This window comes from Crinia signifera, chromosome 6 (assembly GCF_055691185.1).
Source record: "Crinia signifera chromosome 6, ASM5569118v1, whole genome shotgun sequence".
NCBI lineage: Eukaryota > Metazoa > Chordata > Amphibia > Anura > Myobatrachidae > Crinia > Crinia signifera.
The window spans coordinates 11,111,301-11,129,066 of NC_139222.1; the positions used below are offsets into that span (position 1 = coordinate 11,111,301).

The following is a 17,766-nucleotide window of genomic DNA, read 5'->3' on the forward strand; positions in this document are numbered from 1 at the left end:
GCACAGGTATTAACCCCTTCAGTGCAGGGGCGTCCAATTGTCAGTGTGCGAGGGGGTCTCCGGAAATATTCCCTGGTGTAAAAAGAAGAAATCTATTTCCATGCGTATATTGTATTCCCAGCACACGGACACCAAAGAAGGAATCACTCTGATGGATAAACCCCATTTTGTTTTTCAGATTTGAAAATAGAAGATGACATCACAGGAAGTTCTCCAGGAGAAAACCGCATTCCTCTAACTATACATTCAGTCCACCACAGTGCAGATACATCGCCTGCTCCCGCCGATAGTGAGGAATGTGCCACTGATGACAGTGATGTTGGTACACCTAGTACATCTCCCAAAATATTTGCCTGTTGTGAATGTAATGAGTATTTTCTGTGGAAGTCAAAGTTAGTTAAACATCAGAGAAGTCACAGACCGTTTCCATGTTCTGAATGTGGGAAATGTTTTACAAAGAAAGCATCACTTGTCAGACATCAGAAAACTCACACAGGAGAGAAGCCATTTTCCTGTTCTGAGTGCGAGAAATCTTTTGCTTATAGAGGAGATTTTTTACTACATCAGAGACTTCACACAGGGGAGAGGCTGCTAACATGCTCTGAATGTGGGAAATGTTTTACAAAGAAAGCAAAACTTGTCATACATCAGAGAACTCACACAGGGGTGAAGCCGTTTACATGCTCTGAATGTGGGAAATGTTTTGCACAGAAAGCACATCTTGTTATACATCAGAGAAATCACACGGGTGAGAAGCCATTTGCATGCTCTGAGTGTGGGAAATGTTTTACATACAAATCAGGTCTTGTCCTACATCAAAGAACTCACACAGGGGAGAAGCCATTTTCATGTTCTGAGTGTGAGAAATGTTTTGCTGTTAAAGGAAAGCTTGTAAACCATCAGAGACATCACACGGGGGAGAAGCCATTTTCCTGTTCCGAGTGCAAGAAAAGTTTTGCTTTGAAAGGATATCTTATACAACATCAGAAAATTCACACAGGGTGGAAGCTGCTAACATGCTCTGAATGTGGTAAATGTTTTACACAGAAATCAAAACTTACCAGACATCAGAGAATTCACACAGGAGAGAAGCCATTTTCCTGTTCTGAGTGTGAGAAATGTTTTGCCGTTAAAGGAGATTTGGTAAACCATCAGAGAATTCACACGGGGGAGAAGCCATTTTCCTGTTCCGAGTGCAAGAAATGTTTTGCTGTGAAAAGAGCTCTTGTTGTACATCAGAGAATTCACACAGGGGAGAAGCTGCTAACATGCTCTGAATGTGGTAAATGTTTTACACAGAAATCAAAACTTACCAGACATCAAAGAATTCACACAGGAGAGAAGCCATTTTCCTGTTCTGAGTGCGAGAAATGTTTTGCTTTTAGAGGAGAGTTTGTGCTACATCAGAGACGTCACACAGGGGAGAAGCTGCTAAAATGCTCTGAATGTGGTAAATGTTTTACACAGAAATCAAAATTTGTCATACATCAGAGAACTCACACAGGGGAGAAGCCATTTTCATGTTCTGAGTGTGGAAAATGTTTTGTGATGAAAGGAGATCTTGTTGTACATCAGAGAACTCACACAGGGGAGAAACCGTTTCAATGTCTGGAGTGTGAGAAATGTTTTACACAGATATCACATCTTATAAGACACCAGAAAATCCACAAGAGAACAAGAGAAAATCCGGGAGCTGAGTGACATAATACAGGCTAGCTGCAATCCTCAGGCACTACGGACAATTAAACATGAGAATATTTTAACATGTAATCTCTTATATATTTGGCTACATCTGTCGCTCAAAGTGTGTGAGTGTGTGTATAACGCTCTGTTCCTGGACTTTCCTCTTAATGTGTGATTGCCTTCATCTGTGCTGAACACTTCTCTGATAAATTAACCTGTTTAAAACAGGTGATGGCAATCATACATTAAGGGGAAGTTTAGAAACAGAGCATTGTGTCCTTCCTGGAGAGGGTCATGTTGGGAGGTATGTGACAGAGAACCAGCCCAGTGAGCCCACAGACAGTGCCAGACACCCTCTGCCTCCCCATGTTGCCCAGCACTGCTACTCCACAGCCACCAGGTGAGCGCCCCCCCCCCCCGCAATTCGCAGCAGCCCCAGGATTAAATAGCACATGCAAAACACTGGCACGGCTATGCTCGACAATAAAAAAGGTTGACATGAGTATTTGAAGATTTATTTTTCATTTTTTTAATGTTTTCATATTCATTCTCATGTGTCGACATGGACACCAATGGAGTGCCACACTTATGTCAACATTTACATGTGTTGACCTTTCTGTGTTGATTTTTTCTTGTGGTGATTCGCGTCACACCCCCCGCAACCCCCCCTCCCACGATTCGCGGCACCCCCCGCCCGTGACCCCCCCCCCTCCCGCAATTCGTGGTAACCCCCCACCGAAACCCCTGTGAACCCCGCCCTCACGCGATTCGTGGCACCCACCCCCGCGACCCCCCCCCCTCCCACAATTCGCGGCACCCCCCCCTGCGATTCGCGGCAGCCCCAGGATTAAATGGCACATGCAAAACACTGACATGGCTATGGTCGACAATGGAAAAGGTCGACATGAGTTTTTGAAGAATTTTTTTTCATTTTTTGAATGTTTTCATATTCATTCTCATGTGTCGACATGGACACCAATGAAGTGCCACACTTATGTCAACATTTACATGTGTTGACCTTTCTGTGTTGATTTTTTCTTGTGGCGATTCGCGTCACTAAACCCCCCCCCCCCGCAACCCCCACTCTTGCGATTCACGGCACACACACCCCCCGCGATTCTCTGCAACCCCTCCCGCAATTCGCAGCAACCACCCTCCGCAACCACCCCTCCCGCAATTCGCGGCACCCCCCGCGACCCTCCCTCCTGCAATTCGCGGCACCCCCCCACCCGCGATTCGCGGACACCCAAGTTGCAATACAGGGCATCTTTCATACAATTCTAACCATATTACTCATATACAAACGTTCACAAATTAAGGGGGCGCAGCCCCTTACGACGGTGTGAAGAGCGCCCGTAGGGCACGATGAATCACCTAGTAATATAATAAAGGTGTAATAAGGCTCCAGCAGATCACTCGGGTGGGGCGTGGCTTAGCCGAGCATGTAGGAGGCTGCCGGGTGAGAGCGCTCCGTGATACATCCATTTAACAATCCTGTGAACGGGGACATAGGCTCCCCTAACCTGTATGTACTCACCCCTGTTTGTAGTGAGGTGTCCTGTGGCTGCAGCAGGCGTTTGGTGCGTCAGTGGTGGGATCCCTGGCCTGGTACACGCTGTCTCGCTGGCCTCAGCACGCTTGTGACTGTTCGCCATCTTGGAGGGACCTGACGCGTGATCAGACCATCTGGCTGCTCTCCTGTCTCACCACCCCCGTCACCGGGCTCTTAGTGGGGTGGCTCTCCTGTAAACTACAGTAAGTGGGGACAGAGACATCCACGCTGTGGGGGCTGCATAGCTCTCTCCTGTACTCTGCCCGGGACTGATTGCTAACCCAATGTGCTCCCCGGTACATTTACTTACTGGATCTCTCCAGTGGTCCACTACCTACCTCTATACATCTTATCTGGTGTCATGGGGAAATCTGGACACCAAGCTGCAGCTTCCAGACTGGAGAGCTCACAATGTTCCGACCCCCCCCCCCCCTCCAAGGGAGTGATTCCTCTTCATCTTCGGAGGCCATCCCTCTGGAGGTCCCTATACAAACAACACAGCAGATGTTACTGGTTATATATCGGCCTCAGAGCAGCACGTTACAGATAAAATTGGCCAGGTACAGATTGAGAATCCAGGAACGGGTTGGTGAGGCAGAACGCCGTACCTCTGACTTGGATGAGATACGGGATACCACTACTCCCCTGACAATACAGTTGCTGATTGATCTACACAGATTCTGGCGGTTAAGTCAAAGCTATCTGACAACGAAGGAGGCTGAGACGCAATAATGTGCGTCTGGTTGGTTGGCCAGAGAAAGTGGAGGGGTCATCCCCCGAACAACTTCTAGAGACCTTGCTCGTCAAGCGTTAGCCGAGCAGCCTTTGGTCCCCACTCCTCTGTGGAGAGAGTACACCGGATGCCATCCAGGGCTCCCATTCCAGGTGCTCCTCCGCCCACTTTAGCCGCTTTCTGCATTACAAGGACCGTGACGCATTTCCGCTTATCCTGACTTTGCCCTGGATGTACAAAAAATGAATGGGCGATTCTTCAGATTAAGAAGAAACGAAGAGACCGCCAAATACAATCCTCCATGCTGTCTCCAGCTTGTCTGCCAGTGGTGTCCGAGGACTCCAATCTCATTATTATCTACTGATATAAAATACTAGCAAAAGTTCTTGCAATGTGTATGAACCATGGCATCACCCCTATTATACACAGGGATCAAACAGGATTTATGCCGGGTAAATCAGTCATTCAGAATTTGTGCAGGATGTTTTGCCATTTGCAGGGAGATGGTGCCGATGGGTCGGAGGCAGTGGTGGTATCCCTGGATGCTGCCAAGGCCTTTGACTCAATAGAATGGTCTTACTTATGGTGCGTGTTTTATAAGCTGGATTCAGTTATTATACGCCTGTCTATAGGCTAGGGTATCTATAAATGGCTTCCTCACGTCCCCCTTTCTCCTGGGTTGAGGGACTAGACAGGGCTGCCCACTGTCACCGGCCCTTTTCACCCTAGCAATCGAACCTCTGGCCTGTCTTATTAGAAACTTCCCATATTGAGGGTAACACCATTGGCAATCACATCGATGTCATTGCTTTGTATGCTGATGACTTGCTCCTTATCTTAAATGACGCTGGCCACTCACTTGCTTGAAGTGGTGAATTTGTTTGGGTCCTTTTCAGGATTACTAATTAATTGGGACAAATCTAGTATTCTCCCCATTTTGGGAGTTATCCCCATGATATTGCCCCCTGCCTCCCCACTTCAGTGGTCCCTCCATTTCAGATACCTTGGATTATGGATCACTCCAGATGTTAAAACCTTCACCCAGCACAATATTGATCAGGTTACGTCTGAACTTTAGAGGGAGGTTCATATTTGGCAGAAGCTCCCCCTCACTGTTACTGGTCGTATAAATCTTCTTAAAATCAGTGCACAGCCTAAATATTTATGTAGAATAATTTTAATAGGCATTATGGTGTGTGGCATAATAGGTAATGGACATTACGGTGTGTGGCTTAACATGTAATAGGTATTATGGTGTCAATTTTTTTTTTTTTTTTCAATTAAATGTTTTATTGAAACACCATGAAATGACATCTTACAGTGTATATTCATATAAATTGTCTGTGACAAAGTAGATCCAAAGATGAAAATTTAACATCATTGTTCAATGTTTTAAGAATAATGTGGAGTGTCAATACAAATAAATACAATGACCAGCATACAATAAGTGTCTCTCATGCCTCTTATTAATGAGTGAATGTTTATACATTTATTACTTCCTGGGGCCCTTAGTACGAAGTACCAGACAAGAACATTTCCTAATTAATTGTTTAGCTCAATCGGTAGATCCCCGAAAGAGTCCTCAACATGTACCGCCGGACCAGGGGATTGATGAGGTTGTAGACTAATCAAGACTTCATGTAATTCCTCTGACGTTACATCCTTCATGACGATTTCTTTCTGATTTTGGGACAGTGGGGGAAGATTAGCTGCTGATAACAAAGATTCTTGTTTCTCTATGTTAATGGGGAATTCTCTGTATAAAGTTTTAAAGTATTCTTCAAAGTGGGCAAGTATGTCTTTTGTTTCAAACAAAGTTCTATGGGAGGCTGGGTCCATTATAGCCATAATGAAGGATTTTTTTCTATAAGGTTGTGATATGAGGGAGAGCAGCCTACCCGATTTGTTACCCCATTTATAAAACATTTGTTTCGTGTAATCTAATTTGGGTCGTGCTTGAGCTGTTAAAAAGGATTCAAGAAATTTTCTATTGTTTAAATAGCTATCTAAATTTGAAGCAGAGCTGAGATCCTGATAATTCCTAAAAGAGCGAGTTACCTCTTGTTGTAAATCCCGATACTGTTTTGCGGTGTCTTTTTTACGTTACGCAACATATTGTATCACCTGACCTCGCATTACCGCCTTTGAGGTTCTCCAGAACAAAACTATTTCTTCCCAATGCTCTAAATTGTCGTCACGGAAATTGTTCCAAGACTGTTTGAGGAAGTTTTTAAAGTCCTCTGAGCTTCCCAGGTAGCCTGGAAATCTCCAAAGGTGGTCCGCTCCCTCCCCAGAGCCCAACCACAGACTCAGTGACACCGGAGCATGATCCGATATGAGAATATCGTGTATGTCCGCTTGGCGTACAGCAGACATTAACTGATCAGATACCAAGAAATAATCTATCCTGGACAGTGTATGGTGCGCCCCTGATAGATGCGTAAATGATTTCTCTGTATCATGTATCAAACGCCAAGGATCACTCAGCTGTAGGTTGGTTTTTAAAGTCTGGATATGGAGCCAGGAGGGGGGTAATGAGCCCAATAAAGACAGGGATTTATCCAGCGTGGGGCTATCTACTGAATTAAAATCCCCTCCCATTATCAACTTGTAAACTATGCGGCCCGCCAGAATTTGGGAGATCCTGGACAGAAATCTTTCAGGTGAAACGTTAGGAGCATATAAATTTAATAGGGTAAATCTCATTCCCTCCATCTCTACATCCAAGAGCAGGAAGCGACCCTCCACATCCTCCACAGTGTGGAGGACTTGATATCTAAGATTTCTATTGAGTAGAATGGCCACACCCCTGCTTTTGGTTCTATACGAGGCCGAGAAGCATTCCCCAATCCAACGTGCCCTTAATATGGAATCGCTGTCCCTTAACCAATGTGTCTCCTGCAACATAGCAATATCAGGCCTATGTTTTTGTTTAAGTGAGTGATTACCTTCTTACGCTTTATGGTGGTATTCAGGCCATTGACATTCCATGACAACAGCCACAAGTGTGGGTGGTCCCGTCACGGCGTGGGATTATTTAGTCCTGCAGACATGGATCGACGCTATAAGGAGTTGGCCCTGAGCTAAAAAAAAAGGGCATATGTTAGACACCAAATTGAGTTGTCGAAAAATCTGAGATTGTGCGGCAGCCCTGAGACACAAACAGAAACATTGACACTTTCATAAGATAACATGAAATATGAAAAGACGAATATGAAAGACTATTTATTCGGTATATGTCAGGGATCACAGGCTTAACAGTGGGTAGTGGAGTGGAAGTGAGACTTTACCAGCACCTAAGAGGTTAAACTTCTCCTCTCCTCCTCTACCCCACCTCCAGGCCAGGCATTTCAGTTTTTTGGTGCTGGGCAGGAGCCAGTTGCACCTTTACAGAGGAGCTGCTATATGCAGCCTTACTTCATTTACATTTATCATTCTATATTTACACTAAGTGTCAGTGACAGCAGCAGCGTCAGACACCAGCACTGCTGCTCCATCACCCGGGCCCGAGCAGCTGCAGCACCACTCAAGGGTGTGTGGCCGCAGCTGGCCCCGGGCACTCCGGGTGGCGGCAGCCAGGAACTGACAGAGAAGGTAACACGCTCTCTGTGATGGCGCATAAGCGTCTGTAAGCAGCCCTGCACGGGAGAGATAGTGCGGTCTATAGCACCGGTAGCGGTGCCGCCCGGCAAATGAGGGATACCCACCATTTTACCGGCACTGCATGAGATACTTTTCCTGGCGGCCATTTGTTAGCAGGGGGAGTGGTCTCTCCCCACACAGCCACTCCGCTGGGGACAATAGGAAAGGATACTCATGCAGTTCCCGCCACTGCTCCCTTCCTGCTGCACATGGAGCCACCCGGGGTTCCATTCCTTCACTGCCAGGATGCATCTCCTACAGGACAAAGGCTACAGTTTTTGTGCTCCAGCCAACCGTAGCTGCGGCAAAAAAGGTTAGTGCCATTTTTTCTACATTGTTTGCCTTTTGTATGCTTGCTGTGTACTGTATTAACACTATAACTCCCTGGGTGGGGTCGGTATCTGCCGCTACTCAGCAGGGTGGGCCCGATAGACGCAGGGCCTTCATCAGGGACTCCCCCCACATCCCAGCCCTTCCGTCAGCATGACACTGACACAGGAGGAAGATGATGAGGAAGACGTAGATGATGCAGTGGATGTGGGGGACAATTTAGATAGGGCGGACCCCCCCCCCCCCCATCCCGTCTTAATGTATCAGCCTTGGTTACAGCAGTAAAAGAGGTCCTTAAATTAGAGGACCCCTAAGCGCAATTTGGCTTTATTCCCAAAGTCGGAAAACCTGACCAAAGTCATCACTTAGGCATGGGAGGTGCCAAATAGGAGGTTTAACTTGCCTAAAAGAGTTCCTTATTTTGACCCCCTCCACCAGGAGGAAAGAGTCCACTGGGAAATGCCACCCAAGGTACTCGCACATGTGGCGAAGCTGGTGAGATCCACCACGCTACCCATTCCAACCGCGTCTCTTAAGGACCCTGCTGATAGGAAGTTGGAAAACTTCCTAAAACTCATTTACATCACTGCTGGTGCAGGGGCTAGGCCTTCCCTGGCATCAGCCTGTGTGGCTAAGGCCTTAACAGAGTGGGCAACTACTTTCATGGCTGGTGCTGCCGAGGGTGTGCCCGCAAGTGACCTGCTACCCACTATTAACATGGTAAATCAGGCTGCACTCTATTTGGGGGAGGGAGCCCTTGATTCTGCCACCCTCACCTCTAGGGTGTCAGTTTCGGCTGTGGCTGCCCGCAGATCCTTGTAGCTGTGCTCTTGGATGGTGGACCCTAAAACTTTAAAAGCACTTCCCTTTGATGGTTCCCTTTTGCTACTCTGTAACTGCGGTGGCAGCTTCTAAGGTAGCTTTTCTGCCATCCACCCCTACTTATCCCCAGGTTGCCTTACAGTCCTTTTGCTTTCAGGGCTGGGTTAAGGGACAGGCCTTCTCTAGATACCAACCCTAATGGGCCAGATCCTTCAAGCCTGAGGGTAAGCTTCCCTGGGCCACCAGGTGCCTTGTCCCTAAGTCAGAGGGCAAACCCTCCACATGACGGGGTGGGCCTCCACCTGGGGGATCCCAAGGTGGGCGGTCATCTGTTGGGGTTTTCGGCCATCTGGCTGGAATCCACGGTGGATGCATGGTTTAGGGATGTTGTCTCCCAAGGCTACTCCCTAACCTTTTGGCATCGCCCGCCAAACTCATTCTTTTCCAAAAGCTTTGGAAAAGTTCAGGACTCTGGAACATTACCACCCAGAAGCTCCTTCAGTCAGGAGTCATAGCACCTGTCCCATCGGCCCAACAGGGCTCGGGTTTCTATGCCAGCCTCTTTCTGGTCAAGAATCCAAACCATCCCATTCTTAACTTAAAAAGGCTCAAGGCAATAAGTCTGTTTGTGTCCCAAAGTTCAGGATGGAGACACTGCGATCCATAGTCTTGGCCCTAGAGCCGGGAGACTATATGGCTTCCCTGGACATCCAGAATGTATAACTGCATATCCCCATCAGGCCAGACCACCGCTGGTTTCTGCGGTTCATACTTCAGGACTGTCACTTTCAGTTTCTGGCCCTGCCTTTCAGCCCTTTCGACTGTGATGGGCAGCTGCTTTCGCAGCCAGGGTGTCCGGATACTACCCTATCCGGGTGACCTGCTAATTCTGCACTCCGCAGAGATTCTCTGGGACCATCTGACCATAGTGGTGATGCTCCTGGAATGTCACGGCTGGGTCATAAATTGGCCCAAGTCCTCCATGCTTCCAGCTCAGTCCATGATCCACCTAGGAGCCAGGTTGGATACCATTCATTAGAGAATCTACTCTGGAGTCCCGCATCCGGCATCTCCTCTTGCTCAGACAGGTGTCAGTGTATGCCTGTATGAGGGTCATGAGGTCAATGTTATCGACCTTCGTCATGGTGGAATTTGCCCACTTCCACTCCCGCTCTCTGCAGCGGGAGATACTCACCAAGTGGTCAGGGTCCTACCACAATATCCGGACGCAGATGCTAGCCTTATCACCAGCTGTATGTCTCTCACTCTCCTGGTGGCTCATGGACCACCACATCACTGTGGAAAGACCATTCTGGATCCTCTGGTGGACCCTCCTCACTTGCCAAAGGTCATTTAAGGGCCTTTGGACCACGCTGGAGGCCCAGATTTCCATCAATGTCCTCAAACTGAGGGCAATCTTCTGGGCCCTTTGCTTGGCGGAACCCTGGCTCAGTCAGTCAATGCAACGAAGGTGGCTTATCAACCACCAGGGTGGCACTCCCAGTCGTGTCATGGTGGAGTCATGCCCCATCTTCCAATGGGCAAAGAAAAAGATTCCTGTTCTCTCAGCGATCTTAATCCCAGGAGTCCTCAATTGGGAAGCGGACTTCCTGAGTCATCAGACCCTGAATGCGGGCGAATGGGCCCTCCATCCATAGGTGTTCCAGTTACGGGTGCGCCATTGGGGCAGGCCCGAGGTGGACTTGATGGCATCATGCCACAACTACAAGGATACCCTGTACGGATCCAGGGGCTTGCATGGTGGACGCACTGTTGGCTCCGATTTCCCTCATCCCGCAGGTAATTCACAAGTTGAAGGTGGAGGGTGACACCTTGATCGTAGTGGCTCCATATTGGCCCAGACGAATCTGGTTCTCGAATCTGCAGGCCCTGTCAGTGACCCCTTTGATCCGTCTACCTCTACGCACAGACATGCTCTCTCAGGGACCGGGTCTACACCCGGATTTGCGGCATCTGGCTTTGACAGAGTGGCTGTTGAGATCTCCCTATTAAGAGCCAGAGGCTTTAACAGGGGGATTCCAAAGGCAAGGCTGCATGCTTGTGAAGAAAAACAAAGCCCTCATCCTCATGTGAGCTAGCCTATGGGCGTCAAATACTTGGAGGGTGTGACCCTTGGACCAATGAGAGAAGACTTTACCTGATGCATTATGTGCTTTTGGAGACAGTGTATAAATATCTGCCACTTGGATCAGTTTTGGTAACACTCTGAAGACTTCTACTTGACGACGAACATCCTGGATCCAGGGGGGCACTTGTGTGTGTGTGTGTGTATGTATGTATGTATGTATGTATGTATGTATATGTAGGTTGTGGTTCTCTCTTTGCTGTAATTATCTGTTGGCTGTCCTATACATACTTTGCTGTTATCTTTACTTTGCTAATTAAATCTGTGCGTTGGACCACAATACAACAGTATATGCTATTGTACTCTCTTAAAAGTGATAAAGTGCACATAACCGCACCAGAGGTTCGCTATGCTAATAGATGCAGCTTGCATCTGCGACAAATATCTTGTCATGCTTAAAAATAATTTCCCTTCTACAGTTATTACTGTATGGCATTCGTTTAAGGGGTACTAGTGTCACATGATGTATAAGGGGGACTACTGTGTGGCATGTGGAGTGCTAGTGTGTGTAATAATGTGTAAGGGGTACTACAGTATGGAGTAATGTGTAAGATACACTACTATGCAGCATAATGTGTAAGGGGCACTGCTGTGTGGTATAATGTGTATATGGGGCACTACTGTATGGCATGTCTATAAGGAGTGCTAGTGTGTGAGATAATGTGTAAGGGTTACTACAGTGTGGAATAATGTGTGAGACACTACTATGCAGCATAATGTGTAAGGGGCACTGCTGTGTGGTATAATGTCTATAAGGAGTGCTAGTGTGTGAGATAATGTGTAAGGGGTACTACAGTGTGGAATAATGTGTGAGACACTACTATGCAGCATAATGTGTAAGGGGCACTGCTGTGTGGTATAAGGGGCACTATGTGTGGCATAATGTGAAAGAGGCAATACTGTTGTGCATGTGTATATGGACTAGTGTGACGTGTAAGGAGTACTATAATGTGGTTTAATGTGTATTAAGGGCAGTACTATGTGGCATAATGTGTAAGGGGCACTACCATGGGGCATGTGATAAGGGGCACTACTGTGTGACATTATGTGCCAAATGACCAGTTCGTCACTATTTTAGGCGTAAAGAAATTGTAGATTGCGCTTTGTCTTTGGTTGGGTATGGGGGAACATATGTTGTACATGAATGATGGTAGAATTAACGCAGTGGTAAATTTTTAAATGCTTTTACTAAGTAAAATAAGTAATAGATAATGCATACAACAATTCAGTATCATAAACAAATTGAATGTCCTTAAGACTGACAGATCTGTAGTCCCGTGCTATGGTCTGTACACCGGGCCCTGAGAGCGTGTGTCAGATTAATGGCAACGATCTCCTGATCTGTGAGTGAAAGTTAGGAACAGTGTCCAATCTGTTCCCAGTTGAAATAAGTCTCTGTCCACAGTTTCTTTAAAAGTTAAGTATGTTATCTAAATGCGGCGTCCCGCTTATCAGATAAATTATGTCTTCGGGTACCCCTTTAAAAGCCCGCTGGTTTGTTGCTGCAGGTTTTCAGAGGAGAGGGACTGGTGCAGCTTAGGGGTGCCGGCGTCTCAACTGATAGCCCCCAGAGGGTGAAGGTGTCGCACGTGTGGGGATACACTCCATGCCCCGACCGCCGCTGATATCCGGCAGCTTCAGGGACTTCAAATAGCAGAGTGCGATGTCCCTGTCAACAGCGTTGCCGTGGACACTGCCTAGCTTATTCAGACCGGGATCCCTCCTGCCTCGCTCGTCACTTGCAGCCTCCTACTTACCCTTTCCTTGCAGTCCATCTGGCTCCCGTTCAGCTGCGAGAAGAGTGCTCCCGGCTGTCACCGTATGGGTGCAGGTTGGATCGTTCCCATCTTCGTCTGTCGCCAACGCGTTTCAGCTTGTAAGCCTTCAAGGAAGTTTGTGCTTTGGAAAAGTCTGTGTGTTTAAAGCTCCTTCTCCGTTCTCTGGATGGTTCTGGTAAACATTTCGTATTGGTCGGTCAGAGTGTCTGTCATCAAGGCCTTCTGATTGGCTCCAGTGGTGTACTTTTCATTGTTTTTTCATTTATTTTGTCTGCGTATCTCTAGAATATCAGATCTGTTTGGTTTTAGGCATTGCTGTCATTATTGTACATTTTATCCTCCATTTTATCCTCTTGTGTTAGCAGTGCGATTAGTTTTTATATATGTTTTTTCCAAAGTATCCCTCTTTTTTGTTCAATTGGACATGACATTCCCCTAGAATGTGCCCCTGTCAGCACCTAACAGTCTACCCTATTTACACTAGGACCTAACAGTCTTCCTTAGTCGCAGTCCCGTTAGTACCTAAAGGTCGGAATCTTTGTCAATGCTTCTGCCGGTATCTGGAAAAATCTCTTGTGTACCTAAGATGCTTCTTTGATATATTGTTTCCTCTGTGTATACGACTAGATCATTTGTTATCAATGTAATCTTTCTCTCGGAGAGTATATGTGTTAAGTATTTAGAGTCCTAAGGTTTGTTGTAATTAGCTGCTGTGAAAAGTGATATTTTAAAGTGTGTGTGAGCTATTGATGTTCTGTAGTCTGATTAATTATTTATTAATTATTTACTTCCAATGATTGATTTAGCCTGTGGTTCGTTGAATTTATTTTAACCCCTTCCCGACATTTGACGTACATTTACGTCATGGTCGGGATGTACTTCCCGACACATGGCATAAATGTACGTCATGACTGTAAACTGTCACCGCGTCTATAGACGCGGTGACAGAGGGACGGTGGCTGCTGTCCCTGACAGCAGACATCTTCCCTCATTGCCCAGGGGGGGCAGCGATGCCCCCCCCCCATCGGCGATCGCTGCAACAGCCAATTGCAGCGTTTTCTGTGTTCTGAGTATAATTTGGTCTCTGCTGCCCCCTAGTGTCCAAAAAAATTAAAAGGAGGTTGAAATAATGATGGCAATATAAAGTAGACATATGGTCTTTGTTAATTATTAACTATTTTGAGTGGTATGATTATTTGTCTCACAAGCAGAAAATTTAACATTTTGCAAATTGCAAAATTTTCCATTTTTTTTACGACATTTTGGTATTTTTCACAAATAAACACAGACTGTATCAACCAAAATTTACCACTAACTTAAAGTACAATGTGTCACGAGAAAACAATCTCAAAATCACTGGGATAAGTAAAAGCAATAAAAAGTTATCCCCACATAAAGTGATACATGTCAGATTTGAAAAAAAGGGCTCTGTCAGGAAGGCAAAAACAGGCTGCGGCGGTAAGGGGTTAAATTCATTATCCCTTTATTAAGAAGTGTATTTGATAATATTATTGTACATTCAAACTATACTCATATTAATGCTTATGCTGTGTACTGGTTTCTGATGGAGGAAAGGACTTTTGTTTAGATTTGTTCTTTGTGCTCTATTTTTTTGCCAATGATTGATTTAACCTCATTGTGTAGGATGAGCCCTCTTGGTGCACATGTTTTATGTTTTTACATTCATTTTAATTCTGCTTTGTTGATTTTATGTGTACAGTCTTCCACCCTCCAGTTTGGATGTATCAATTCTATGCCCACAAATTTCAATGATTGTGGGTCACTATCATGGTGAAGTTTGAAGTGTCTTCAGATATTGTGGTCCTTGTACCCTCTTTTTATGTTCCTTAAGTGCTCCTATATACGCTCTTTTAGTTGTCTGGTAGTTCTGCCAACGCATTATTTGTTGCACCCACATTTCAGGAGATAAATGACACCTTTGCTGTCGCATGTTATTTCTTGCTTTATTTTAAATGTTTCGTCATTGACAAAGGATTTAAAGTCTGTGGTGGGTCTGGTGCTTCTGTTTTTGGTTGTTACAACCGGCAAAGTTTCCACAATAGAAGAAACCTTTTGTTAGGGGGGTACTGAGCTATTGTTGTTTGTATGGCAGGTTTTGGGGGATATGTTTTTTTATTAACTTTTGTTTTAAATCAGGTGCCTTTTTGAATATAAGTTTTGGTATTTGTGGGAGATGGTCTGCCAGAACTTTATCTTCTAATAGTATTGGCCAGTGTTTGATTAGAATTGTCCTGATTGTTTGGAGTATTGTGTGATGAAAGGTACCTCATTAAGGATTGGATCTTTTAAGAGGAATGTATGAGTTCAAAAGTTTCTCTTTATTAGGATATGTTTAAAATAAAACTGTCCAATATGTGAAATATTTCATATGCTTATATTTGTGTGAAAAAACCCTTTCTTAATTTTATGGGTTTTTTAATAAATTACAATTTAAATTGTAATCTGTGTCCTTTTATTTATGTTAGGTCCTTATGTACTAGGGAGTTTATTATTCTGTAAGGACGTTTAGTACGTTATTCCTTGACTGTATTTATTAAATTATATTGTTTACAGTGTTACTCCCTTTGTGATGCTATTCTTGAATTTTTGGTATTGACTGTTTTCTGCGAGTTTTAGTGCTCTCGAATGAATCACTTAATAATTGTCACCCAATATCAATAATTCCTTTCTTGTTTTATGTGCACTTGGTGGGTTGAAATTGTTGTCTATTGTTGCCAATTTAGGAATAGGTTATACTTAGTTGCTTTATCAGCATAAACAGTTATACTATAGTTGCACTTGAGATGAAAGTACAGAATGTTACTGTGGATCTTATTATTACTGCTCCAGTTCTTTCCACACGTGGGTTAGACTGTCTGTGCAGCTTAAATCCCTACGAGTTGTTTTACATGTCTACCTTCCATCCACTTATACAGACTAAGAAATAGTAGGATTTAAATTATTCAGCTGGTATTGCCGGTTATCCAATTTATCAAATCCTGTCTTGTGGGAATTGGTAATTTTTTAATTTAACACGTTACCAGCATATGATATTGATAATATTGCTGGTTATACAATCAATGTGGGAAAATAAAGTTTTTGTAGGTCTCACGGTTCATTTAAATGTGCTTATTGACAGCCAGTTTTCACAAAATATGATTTTAATGCGGGTTCCACTGTTTATAGATTGTGCTGCCGCAATCTCAATTTATTGCTGCCGGCTGAGCGGTTTGTGCTGAAAGCAGTTGGTATTTTTTAAGATCGTGTTTTAGTTTATGGCAAGTTTCAACCAAACAGATTTGTACAGATGTTACCACCTTTATTAAGCAGTATAGAAGGCAATTTTGACTATTGCTGTCTTTATTTCGGCTTTATATCCACAGCCGATTTACTAGTGTATATTCATAGTTGAGTATATTATCCGCTGGTGTGTATCACCTCTTATACTATTGCAGATACACTCTAGTGAATTTCCATACAATATCTGCTGGTGTGTATCACCTTATGCGCAGTTATTCTTTTATAGTTTTATTAACTGAAGAATACAATTGATTTTTTAATTATTTGTGCACACATTGGGTTACATGAATAAGATGGTTCAGGGTGATTCAGACACAGAGTGTTTAGTGCTGGCGTTTATGTTCTCCTTACACACAATTGCAAGTCTTTAGATCAAACGCTGCTTCTGACTTAAATGATATAGTAATTGCTCATTCATCGGGCGTGTAACGGGCGTAACTTTAACACACAATTGCACCCGCTCTGCCGGCTGTATAAATACAGCAGGGGTAGCGGCTGGTCTATACGCAGGGATCACAGTATATATTTGTGCAGTCAGTGTATAATTAACGCACAAACTGTACCTGCCCTGCCGGTTATATAAAGGCAGCAGGAACAGTGGCTGATCTATCTGCAATAACTGCTGTATATGTATGCAGAGCCAGTGTAAACTCAATATACATCTGCACTAGCTCTGCCAGCTGTATCGACACAGCAGGAATAGCGACACACTTATTTCTTTGCAACTTGGCTGGATCAGTGCAACGATAGCACAGACGAATTCTGCTAATAATTACGCTCTTAATGCCATAAGTAACCAGTCATCGTCATACATATACTGATGAATGAGCAATTACTATATCATTTAAGTCAGAAGCAGCGTTTGATCTAAAGACTTGCAATTGTGTGTAAGGAGAACATAAACGCCAGCACTAAACACTCTGTGTCTGAATCACCCTGAACCATCTTATTCATGTAACCCAATGTGTGCACAAATAATTAAAAAATCAATTGTATTCTTCAGTTAATAAAACTATAAAAGAATAACTGCGCATAAGGTGATACACACCAGCAGATATTGTATGGAAATTCACTAGAGTGTATCTGCAATAGTATAAGAGGTGATACACACCAGCAGATAATATACTCAACTATGAATATACACTAGTAAATCGGCTGTGGATATAAAGCCGAAATAAAGACAGCAATAGTCAAAATTGCCTTCTATACTGCTTAATAAAGGTGGTAACATCTGTACAAATCTGTTTGGTTGAAACTTTCCATAAACTAAAACACGATCTTAAAAAATACCAACTGCTTTCAGCACAAACCGCTCAGCCGGCAGCAATAAATTGAGATTGCGGCAGCACAATCTATAAACAGTGGAACCCGCATTAAAATCATATTTTGTGAAAACTGGCTGTCAATAAGCACATTTAAATGAACCGTGAGACCTACAAAAACTTTATTTTCCCACATTGATTGTATAACCAGCAATATTATCAATATCATATGCTGGTAACGTGTTAAATTAAAAAATTACCAATTCCCACAAGACAGGATTTGATAAATTGGATAACCGGCAATACCAGCTGAATAATTTAAATCCTACTATTTCTTAGTCTGTATAAGTGGATGGAAGGTAGACATGTAAAACAACTCGTAGGGATTTAAGCTGCACAGACAGTCTAACCCACGTGTGGAAAGAACTGGAGCAGTAATAATAAGATCCACAGTAACATTCTGTACTTTCATCTCAAGTGCAACTATAGTATAACTGTTTATGCTGATAAAGCAACTA

The 17,766-nt window shown here is 44.3% G+C and overlaps 2 protein-coding genes across 2 annotated transcripts in view; both read left to right on the plus strand.

Moving 5' to 3' along the window:
- Nucleotides 1–2,336, plus strand: part of LOC146007435 (uncharacterized) — a 33,367-nt gene extending 31,031 nt beyond the window's left edge. Inside the window, exon 4 of the mRNA XM_083145785.1 lies at nt 179–2,336. Coding sequence (XP_083001911.1) covers nt 179–1,701 — 1,523 coding nt within the window. The 3' untranslated portion in view covers nt 1,702–2,336. The remainder of the gene's footprint in view (nt 1–178) is intronic.
- The window catches only part of LOC146007433 (uncharacterized), a 302,630-nt gene that overhangs the window by 208,477 nt on the left and 76,387 nt on the right, over nt 1–17,766 (plus strand). The gene's annotated exons all lie outside the window — the stretch shown is intronic.